Source organism: Microcaecilia unicolor, chromosome 3 (genome assembly GCF_901765095.1).
Source record: "Microcaecilia unicolor chromosome 3, aMicUni1.1, whole genome shotgun sequence".
NCBI classification, from domain to species: Eukaryota; Metazoa; Chordata; class Amphibia; order Gymnophiona; family Siphonopidae; genus Microcaecilia; species Microcaecilia unicolor.
In genome coordinates, this window is record NC_044033.1 from 523,736,238 (window position 1) to 523,746,376 (window position 10,139).

A 10,139-nucleotide genomic window follows, 5' to 3' on the forward strand; every position below is an offset into this window, starting at 1 on the left:
ACCCTCATCCACACCCTTGTCACCTCTCGTTTAGACTACTGCAATCTGCTTTTTGCTGGCCTCCCACTTAGTCACCTCTCCCCTCTCCAGTCGGTTCAAAACTCTGCTGCCCGTCTCATCTTCCGCCAGGGTCGCTTTACTCATACTACCCCTCTCCTCAAGACCCTTCACTGGCTCCCTATCCGTTTTTGCATCCTGTTCAAACTTCTTCTACTAACCTATAAATGTACTCACTCTGCTGCTCCCCAGTATCTCTCCACACTCGTCCTTCCCTACACCCCTTCCCTTGCACTCCGCTCCATGGATAAATCCTTCTTATCTGTTCCCTTCTCCACTATTGCCAACTCCAGACTTCGCGCCTTCTGTCTCGCTGCACCCTACGCCTGGAATAAACTTCCTGAGCCCCTACGTCTTGCCCCATCCTTGGCCACCTTTAAATCTAGACTGAAAGCCCACCTCTTTAACATTGCTTTTGACTCGTAACCACTTGTAACCACTCGCCTCCACCTACCCTCCCATCCTCCTTCCTGTACACATTAATTGATTTGATTTGCTTACTTTATTTTTTGTCTATTAGATTGTAAGCTCTTTGAGCAGGGACTGTCTTTCTTCTATGTTTGTGCAGCGCTGCATACGCCTTGTAGCACTATAGAAATGCTAAATAGTAGTAGTAGTAGTAGTAAAACCTGGCCTATGCAGCCTTCGTGGTCTAGGCTGTACAAAGAATTGAAAGGTTGATCTGAGTATGATGTCCCTGTTTACCAGCTTTCCATGGACGTTGGCAGCACAGGGTGAGACAGGGGCGGACTGACCATTTGGGCAACCGGGCAGTGCCCAGAGGCTCTGCCCGGATGCCCGGCATACCGCTTGTGATCTAGAGGCCTCTGCGGAGGGGGAACATGTTCTTTCCTGCCTGGCCCGTTGGGCTGCCGCTATTCCCCGCTCAGCACCACCGTATTTAAAAAATGACAGCCGACTTCCTCTGGAAGTCTCATGAGACTGTCGAGACCCACGAGACTACAGCGGGAAGTCTCGGCTGCCATTTTGAAAACATGGCAGTGCCGGAAGATGGGGGAATAGCAACAGCGCAGCAGGCAGAAAAGAACATGCTCCCCCACCCCCCCCTGCAGAGGACACCAGACCACAAGGACCCCTCAGGTAGGAAAAGGGCAGTGGGGGCGTCGGCTGCAGCAGCAGGGGGGGTGTCGGGCAGCGGGCGGAGCGCCCAGACCACCCTCAATACCTGAGGGCCCAGAACACACTCAGTCCTCCCCTGGGGTGAGACATTCCTAGCACATGTTTTGGAGACTGCTTCTTGCATGCCAAGACACGATGACTGGGTACATTGCAGACTGTTCTCTCTCCTAGCAAGATTTAAGTGGTAATGCATTTCTTTATTATGCTCTCTCTCTCTTTACAGAAACTATGAGCGCTACTTCCTCAAGGCCCAGAAGGTGAGGCGTCTCATTGCCGAGGACTTTGTGAAGGTATTCTGTTCAGGAGTGGATCTCCTGCTCACCCCCACCACCCTCAGCGATGCAACGCAATTTAGAGAGTTCATCAAGGAAGACAATAGGACCCGCAGTGCTCAAGAAGACATCTTTACGCAGTCTGCAAACATGGCTGGTAAGCCCAGAGAAGTCAGAGCCTTCCCCCCCCCCCTCCCCCCATAGTCAGTGAACCTGTTCAATTGGAATACTGTGCAGCAAGAACACTCTTCAGAATGGTACAGCAAAACAACTTTTTATTTACTAAAGTGACTGCTTGGCAGGTCTCCAGCTGTCCATTACATCAGCTCATCTGTCCCTCTGCTCCAGGCATCTTGCAAAATGTCGTCTGGCTGTAATGTGTATGTGAAACCTGGCTATGTACAAATTTTTTAACTTCCTAGCTGACCTGAATGGGACACTGTGTTTTTTTCCCCTAACATGTCAAACTCTGCGAGAAAATTGAATGCAGCCAAAGAAGCCTTATATGTGAATTCCATCAGAAACTCCCTTTCTTTGAAGTTTCTAAATCCCTTCACAGCAAGAGAAGCACAGTTGCGTTTGTACTGTCCAAAGATTTTGTTTGTAGTCCTGTAACATTTTTCAGGTGCAAAAGATTTTTCCCTTTTAAGTTCTGGTTCTTTTTCTGCCTATGTTTTGCAATCCGGTGAGGTGCAGGGGTGCTGTGATGTTATCTGGCATTGTGTGTAGGGCTGTCTAGCCAATGGCTAATGGTTCAGGATGTCTTCCCTTTTGCTGGAAAACCAAAAAAAAAAAGAAGAAGAAACTCCAGTCCTCAGAATCACGTAAGAACCAACAAAAAAAAAACACAAAAATTGAGGAAGTCAAAACTGAATGATGTAAAAAGAAATGCAAAGGTAATGCAAGCGCGCGTTTCAGCAGACGTACCTTCGTCAGGAGCCCTTGACTTACACAGTACACTAAGAGGGGCATTTTCGAAAGAAAAATCTGTGAATTTGGACGTTCTACAAAGACATCCAATTTCCGAGGCGGGGAGAAGGTCATTTTCAAAAAAGATGGACGTCCATCTTTTGTGTTTTGAAAATTCCTTGGACGTCCTTGGATTTGGACGTTTTGCGGTTTGGACGTCTTTGATTTTCGGCCATTTTCAAAAACAAAAACCTCCAAGTCTAAAACGTCCAAATTCAAACCATTTGGACATGGGAGGAGCCAGCATTTTTAGTAGACTGGTCCCCCTGACATGCCAGGACAGCAATCGGGCACCCTAGGGGGCACTGCAGTGGACTTCATAAAATGCTCCCAGGCACACAGGTCCTTTACCTTGTGTACTGAGCCACCCAAAACCCACTACCCCCAATTCGTACCACTACCATAGCACTTACAGGTGAAGGGGGGGCACCTATATGTGGGTACAGTGGGTTTCTTGTAGGTTTTGGAGGGCTCGTTGTTTCCTCCACAAGTGTAACGGGGGGGGGGGGGGGTATGGGCCTGGGTCCACCTGTCTGAAGTGCACTGCACCCACTACTAAACTACTCCAGGGACCTGCATGCACTGTAATAGACCTGAGTATGACATATGAGGCTGGCAAGTAATGTTCTTCATCACAATTTTGGGGGTTGGGAGGGGGTTACTGACCACTGGGAGAGTAAGGAGAGGTCACCCGATTCCCTCCAGTGGTCATCTGGTTATTTCAGGCACCTTTTTGTGCCTTATTCGTAATAAAAACAGGTCTAGCTGAAAACGTTGTAGTCCTGGACATCTTGGCTTTGTTCCATTATGGCTGAAAGATGCCCAAGTCCCGCCTTAAACACGCTTCTGATACGCCCCCTTGCAACGGACTTCTGAGAAAGACGTCCAAAATGGGGTTTCGATTATACCGTTTTGGATGTGTCTGAGATGGACGTCCAAATGCCGATTTATGTCACTTTTTGGACGTCCATCTCTTTCGAAATTGAGCCTGTAAATGTAGCAGTCACAAAAGTGACATGTACAATTCAAATCAAATCAAACCAAACTGTGCAGGACGGTGAAACACTACAAGTTAGTTGACCGCCTGTGCCATCTTGCACAGTTTGGTTTGATTTGAATTGTACTTGTCACTGTTGTGTCTGCTACATCTAGTGTACACTCAGGCTCATTTTCAAAGCACTTAGCCTCCCAAAGTTCCATAGAAACCTATGGAACTTAGCCTCCCAAAGTGCTTTGAAAATATGCCTCTATGTAAGTCAAGGGCTCCTGACGAAAGCTGTGTCGAGTCCCTTGATCGTACGCTTTTACATCATTCAGCTTTGACTTCCTCAATTTTTATTTCCTCACTCCTTTTTGTTGGTTTTCATTTTTCCTGGAGCCAATAGGGTGACGGGGTAGGAAAGATATTAGTCCATCACAGAAGACTTTGACGGTCTCCGTACACAGGTCATGTGTGTATCTTTTCGATTTTATTTTTATTATTTGTTTATTTAAAATTTCTAGTCTACCTATCAACATACACAGTAAAAGAAACAGTAAAACAAAAACAGGAACTGAATTATATAATAGTCGAAATGAAACAGACAACATCAGCCCCATACATGTTGAAACAGATATGTCTTCATTAACTTACTAAAACCTGCTACTACTACACAGTCTCAAATAACCTGGTAATTTGTGGACCTGCTATCGAGAATTCAGAGGAAATCTTTGCTTGCCACTTTGGGTTTCACCCCTGCTTTTACCAGATTTACCTGTGCAAGCCCCTTTAAAATTGCTCCCATTTGTAAATCATTTTACATATCGTCTTGTTAATGGTAGTATATTTAATACATGTACATTTAAGTATCTCTCTATATAAAACGCACCTCCAACGTTCTAATGAAGCCTCACTTTCCCAATGTTCTAAAGTGAGGCGGCTGAGACCACTTTTTTGCTCCATGAGTGTCTGCCCTGCCCACGCGTCAAACGTTATGGCGTCGGGGGGCGGAGCAATCACTCACCCAATCGCATTGGAGGTGCGTTTTGGAAGGTAGGAGGCGCAGTATCTGCACTTCGCAATGCCCCCCCCCAAGGTCGCCACACACCTCACCCCTACACCCACCCCAGGTAGCCACCAATACCACCCTGCACCACCACCCCAAGCAAACAGCGACCCAGGCACTCCCGCTGCCACTCAAAAAAAACAGCCCCCAGCCAGGGAAACAGACTCACACCCAGCCATCCACAATGCTGCAACCCCTCCCCCCCCCCCCCCCCCCCCCCCACAGGTCGCTCGCTCATCCAGCCAGGTCACCACTCCGCCCACCAGTTCGCCGCTCCACCCGGGCACTCCCGCTGCCACTAACAAAAACAGGCCCCAGCCAGGGAAACAGACTCACACCCAGCCTTCCACAATGCCGCTACCCCCCCCCCCCCCCCACACACACACACAGATCGCTCACTCGATCGATCGCTCACCCACCCAGCTCACCACTCCACCCACGAGTTTGCTGCTTCAGCCGTCCCCCACCCGGTCTACCAACGGCACAGGCCCCCAGCATTGAAGGAACACCGCCTCTCAAATACCTGTCAAAAATCTGCACGCAGCACTCCACCACATGATCGCTTCTCTTCGGGTCTTCTTCCCTCCCTGTGTCCCGCCCTTGCGGAAGTTACGTCACACGAGGGCGGGGCACAAGGAGGGAAGAAGACACAAAAGGAAGCGAACTGCTGGGCTGGCTTGCTGCATGCAGCACTTTGAAACGGCGGTAAGACGGGAGGGAACAGTGATCGGCGATATCGGGGGCAGGGGCGAATGGAGACCTCAGGGGGAGGGGCATGGATGGGAACAGAAAGCGACTGATGGTGGACATGGGGTTGGTGGGGAGAGATGCTGGATGGGAGGGCAATGTAGGAGTAAGGGAGAGAAGTCAGGGAGGACTCTGGAACTGGGAGGGAGAGAGGACCCTGGAACTGCGAAGGAGGGGGGAACCTTGAAACAGGGAGGGAGGGAGGGAGTATCATGAAACACAGAGGGAAGGAGGGAGGGAGGGGGCGTCATGAAACTCGGAGGGAGGGAGGGAGTGAGTGGGGGACCTGGAACCGGAAGGGAGGGAGGGACCAAACCTGGAACTGGGAGGTAGGGAGCAAGGGTCCAAACCTGGAACTGGGAGGTAGGGACAACCCTGGAAGAGGGGGGGGGGAGGGGGGGTGACGACGACACTGGAACTCGGACGGATAGACGACCCTGGAACTGGGAGGGAGTGAGGGGAGGGGAGGGGGGACCTGCCGGCACTCATTCTCACACACACTCTCTCTCTCTCACACACACACTCAGTCTCACTTTCTCTCTCTCACACACACTCGCATATTCACTCTCTCTCTCTCTCTCATACAGTCACTCTCACACACACTCTTTCAGACATACACACTCTGAGGAAACACCTTGCTAGCGCCCGTTTCATTAGTTTCAGAAACGGGCCTTTTTTCCTAGTATACTATAAATTACTACTATAAATCATTTCTATGGCGCTACCAGTGGTACGCAGCGCTTCACAATTGAACATGAAGAAAAGACAGTCCCTGCTCAAAAGAGCTTACAATCTAAATCAGGACAGACAGACAGGACCAATAAGGATAAGGGTATGACAGACAGAAGGACACATAGGGAAAGGGACTATTGAAGAGAGGAAGACAAGATAAAGGTTACGAGCAAGTGACAAGTTAGGAGTCAAAAGCAGCATCAAATAGGTAGGCCTTAAGCCGGGATTTGAAGGCGGCCAGGGATGGAGCTAGACGTAACGGCTCAGGAAGCCCATTCCAGGCATAAGTTGCGGCGAGACAAAAGGAACGGAGTCTGGAGTTAGCGATGGAGGAGAAGGGTGCAATTAGGAGAGATTTGCCTAGTGAACGGAGTTCCTGGGAAGGAGTGTAGGGAGAGATGAGGGTGGAGAGGTAGTGAGGAGCTGCAGAGTGAATGCACGTATAAGTCAATAAGAGGAGCTTGAATTTTATACGGAAAAGGATAGGGAGCCAGTGAAGTGACTTCAGGAGAGGGCTGATATGAGCATAGCGACTTTGGCGAAATATTAGTCATGCAGCACAATTTTGAACAGATTGAAGAGGAGAGAGGTGGCTGAGTGGAAGACCTGTGAGAAGCAAATTGCAATAGTCTAAGCGAGAGGTGATGAGAGTGTGGATGAGGGTTCTGGTAGCATGCTCAGAAAGGAAAGGGCGAATTTTGACGATATTATAAAGGAAGAAACGACAGGTTTTAGCAATTTGTTGAATATGTGCAGAGAAGGAAAGGGAGGAATCGAAGATGACCCCAAGGTTACGAGCAGATGAAACAGGAAGAATGAGCGTGTTGTCGACAGAAATAGAGAACGGGGGAAGGGGAGAGGTTGGTTTAGGTGGGAAGATAAGGAGCTCAGTTTTGGACATACTGAGCTTCAGGTGGCGGTGAGACGTCCAGGTAGCAATGTCAGAGAGGCAGGCAGATACCTTGGACTGGATTTCTGCCGAGATTTCTGGTGTGGAGAGGTAGATCTGTAACTGAAACATTAAAATAAAATGAAACTGTCCTTTCGGACCCTTAGTCATCTTTTACTAAGCCTCGGTAGTGTTTTTGACTCGCGGTAGCAATCATCTGGTGGTAATCACCAAGACACCCATTATATTCCTACCGCGCTTCGTAAAACACCTCCTTAGACTGTTGTCAGAGAGCTTCACATTTCAGTGGAAACGTTGAAAGAATTTTTGTGCATGTGTTTTTGCTGATTGACGTGTGTGGGTGTTCTGTGCTGTTTTAACTTTTTAAGAAATTAGATCTGCTATTGTAAATTGTTTTTTTACACAGTGAGGTGGATACTCAGCTGGATTTAACAAGCAAGACATGTTCTTACCTGCATAAGACCTGCTCACCAGGTCCATACCTGATTTTTCAACGGCATTGTCTGGATAGGTCCACTGAAAATCCGGTCAGACTGCTTTGATACTCTGAAGGCAGAGTCAGAGAGAAGTAGCAGTATTCAGTAATGATCTAAAATAAAGTTAGCACAGCCAAAAGGCTGCCCTGGCTTTATTCAGATACCTGTTCTCTTAGTGGTCCTTGGTAGGTGGCAGCATCCACTTTATACCACGGTATTCCATGCCAGGAGAATCCTGCGCTCAGGATATACAGGTAAAAAAAATCTGTGACAGCCTGCATTAAAAAAAAACCAAAAATAAATTCTGACTGCTGCAGGCTGAACGTTACCTCAAATATGTATTATAGTATGTGTCCTTGGTTTGTGTTTTGTTTCAAAAACGTTTACTATTAGACCTCTTACCATAAACTGCTTTGATATGAATTCATTTTATGATAAATTTGAGCTGGAGAGTGGAATTCCCTAGTCATGCATTGTATACCAAAAGAGAGTCTAGTGATCTGCTTGGCTGAGTCTCCTCGTGATGTCCCTCTCGGGTGGTCAAAGACTGTGCAGTTCAAATTGTGCATAACTTTGTTTTATTTTTAACTCAGGGCTGCCAGCCGTGACTCTTCCCGCCGCCCTTTCTGCCAGAGGCTTGCCACTCGGACTGCAGTTCATCGGACGTGCATTCTACGAGCAACAGCTGCTCACCGTAGCCAAGTGGCTTGAAAAACAAGTGAATTTCCCAGTACTTCAGTGGCAGGGAGTGGTAGACAAGGAGCACCTGATCCTTCAACACAACAAACTGACTTCTCTGCCCTAGATGTGGGGGAAGTTGTGACACCTGGACTTGAAGGATTAACACAAGGTAGCCCCTGGAAATATAGAAGATGCAATCTTGAAAACTGCTTTTTTGTACTAAAATAAAGTCAGTTGTGCTTTTAAAATGCTTCTCTGTTACAACAGAATCCAATTGTGTGCTGTTTGTGTTTATTTTATGTTGCAAAACAGAAAGCATCTTGATTATTATATGCTTAGCAAGGGCACTAAAAAAATAAGTCCTCCTAAAACTAAGTCTTTTCCCCTTAGTTTTAAAAACTTGAACTTTGTACCACAGCATTAACAGATAGACTCTTATCAGGCACTGCAGGATCTAGTTTAGTTTTAAGAGGGAATAAAAAGAGAGGGGGGGGGGGGGGGGGGAAGCAAGCAGGACCTAGTTTAGTATTAAGCGGGGAATAAAAAGAGAGAGAGAAGCTAGCATTATTAACTAGTTGCCATAGTGTACAACACTTTTCCCATAGTTTTAAACTGAAACCTTTTCTAGAGGTAGAAACTTAACAACCAAAAACTCTTGTTCTAAAAGGCAGTTATTTTCTGTTCTTTGGCTGCTGGAGAGGTAGCACATCCAGCGACCTCAATTAGGTGTTAACTAAGGTGTGGGGAAGTAGAATATTTGCATAGGTTGCTGAGTTAACGTCAAAGAGCCTGTTTAAAAAAGGCCCCTTAAATTCAAAACTAAATAAAGAGAAAATGTCCCACTGAAATTTCTTTCTGAGATGTTCTGAGAGAAGAGGACATTTCTCTGCTAAGTGAACACTATTTTGCTTTGTGCTTTGGGAACGTAAAGATTGGGTTTAAAGGAGGAATTGTAGGTTAGTGATAGGCAAAATATAAAAAAGCAAATTTTATCAACTAATCTCCATAGTCTTTTCCACTTAGTTGTAAAAACTTGAACTTTGTACCACAGCATTAACAGATAGACTCTAGTAGGCACTGCAGGATCTAGTTTAGTCTTCCCGCCCACCCCTAGGACAACTTTTCATTTATAGTCAGTTATTGTAATTAGGGTAACAAGCAAGGAGTGCCCTTCCAGAGTTTAAAATACATTTCATTACCGTCTAAGAAGAAAACACTAAATAAACTAAAAGATATTTTTATATTAGGCTAATATCTTTAATACTTTAGCAAGCTTTAAATTATTGAAAAACTCAAACAAACTAAGATGGCGTTAGCAGTCCAGCAGCGAGAGGGGTGCTATCCAGTCTTTTGCATTGAGTGTCACATGTATGATTATCTCCCAGTTGGTAAGATGTTATATGTGTGTGCCCGATGCAAAGAGCTCCTAGCTCTCAGGGAACGTGTCTGTTTTCTTGAGGCTAGAGTAGCAGACTTGGTGGAGCTGAGGGAGACAGAGCGGTACATAGAGGAGACCTACAGGGATATTGTAGAGAAGTCCCACCTCCAGTCTGGTAACCCCTGTGCTACCTTAGAGGAGGGAGGTCTCCTAGAAGGAGAGCATCACCCTGGTGAAGTAGGAAATACTCCTGTAGCCAGGACCTGCCCACCAGGGGATGTACTATCCAATCGCACCGAGGATATATCTCCCAAGTGCTGCCCAGGAGGGAAGGGTTAGGACTGCTGTTGTAGTTGGTGATTCTATCATTAGCATTATAGATGGCTGGGGGACATGAGGATCGCCTGTTGACTTGCCTGCCTGGTGCAAAGGTGGCGGACCTTGTGCATCCCCTAGATAGTGTAACCCTAAGGGGTTAAAATAATCTTAACTGGACTCCTCCAGAGGAAACAATAAGGGTTCTGTAGTGACATCACTATGGGATAACAGCTGAGCAAGCTGAGACCTGGTTGCCTTGCCAACGGCTTGCTGGTCAGTTGAGAGTTGGAGAGAAGGAGCTGAAGACAGAGTGAGAGGTTGTGTGCTGAGGTGTGTCAGTTCTGTTTGCTTGATTAGTTACACTAATAGGAGTTGGGGAGTGATTGAAGTGAAGGGGAGTGAATTCTGAGTGTG

General features: G+C 47.0%; 1 protein-coding gene across 1 annotated transcript in view; it reads left to right on the forward strand.

The window, feature by feature from the left end:
* Positions 1–8,475, forward strand: part of QRSL1 (glutaminyl-tRNA amidotransferase subunit QRSL1) — a 110,700-nt gene extending 102,225 nt beyond the window's left edge. The window contains exons 10-11 of the mRNA XM_030199175.1: positions 1,421–1,626; positions 7,942–8,475. Coding sequence (XP_030055035.1) covers positions 1,421–1,626; positions 7,942–8,153 — 418 coding nt within the window. The 3' untranslated portion in view covers positions 8,154–8,475. The remainder of the gene's footprint in view (positions 1–1,420; positions 1,627–7,941) is intronic.
* Positions 8,476–10,139: the final 1,664 nt, after the last annotated feature.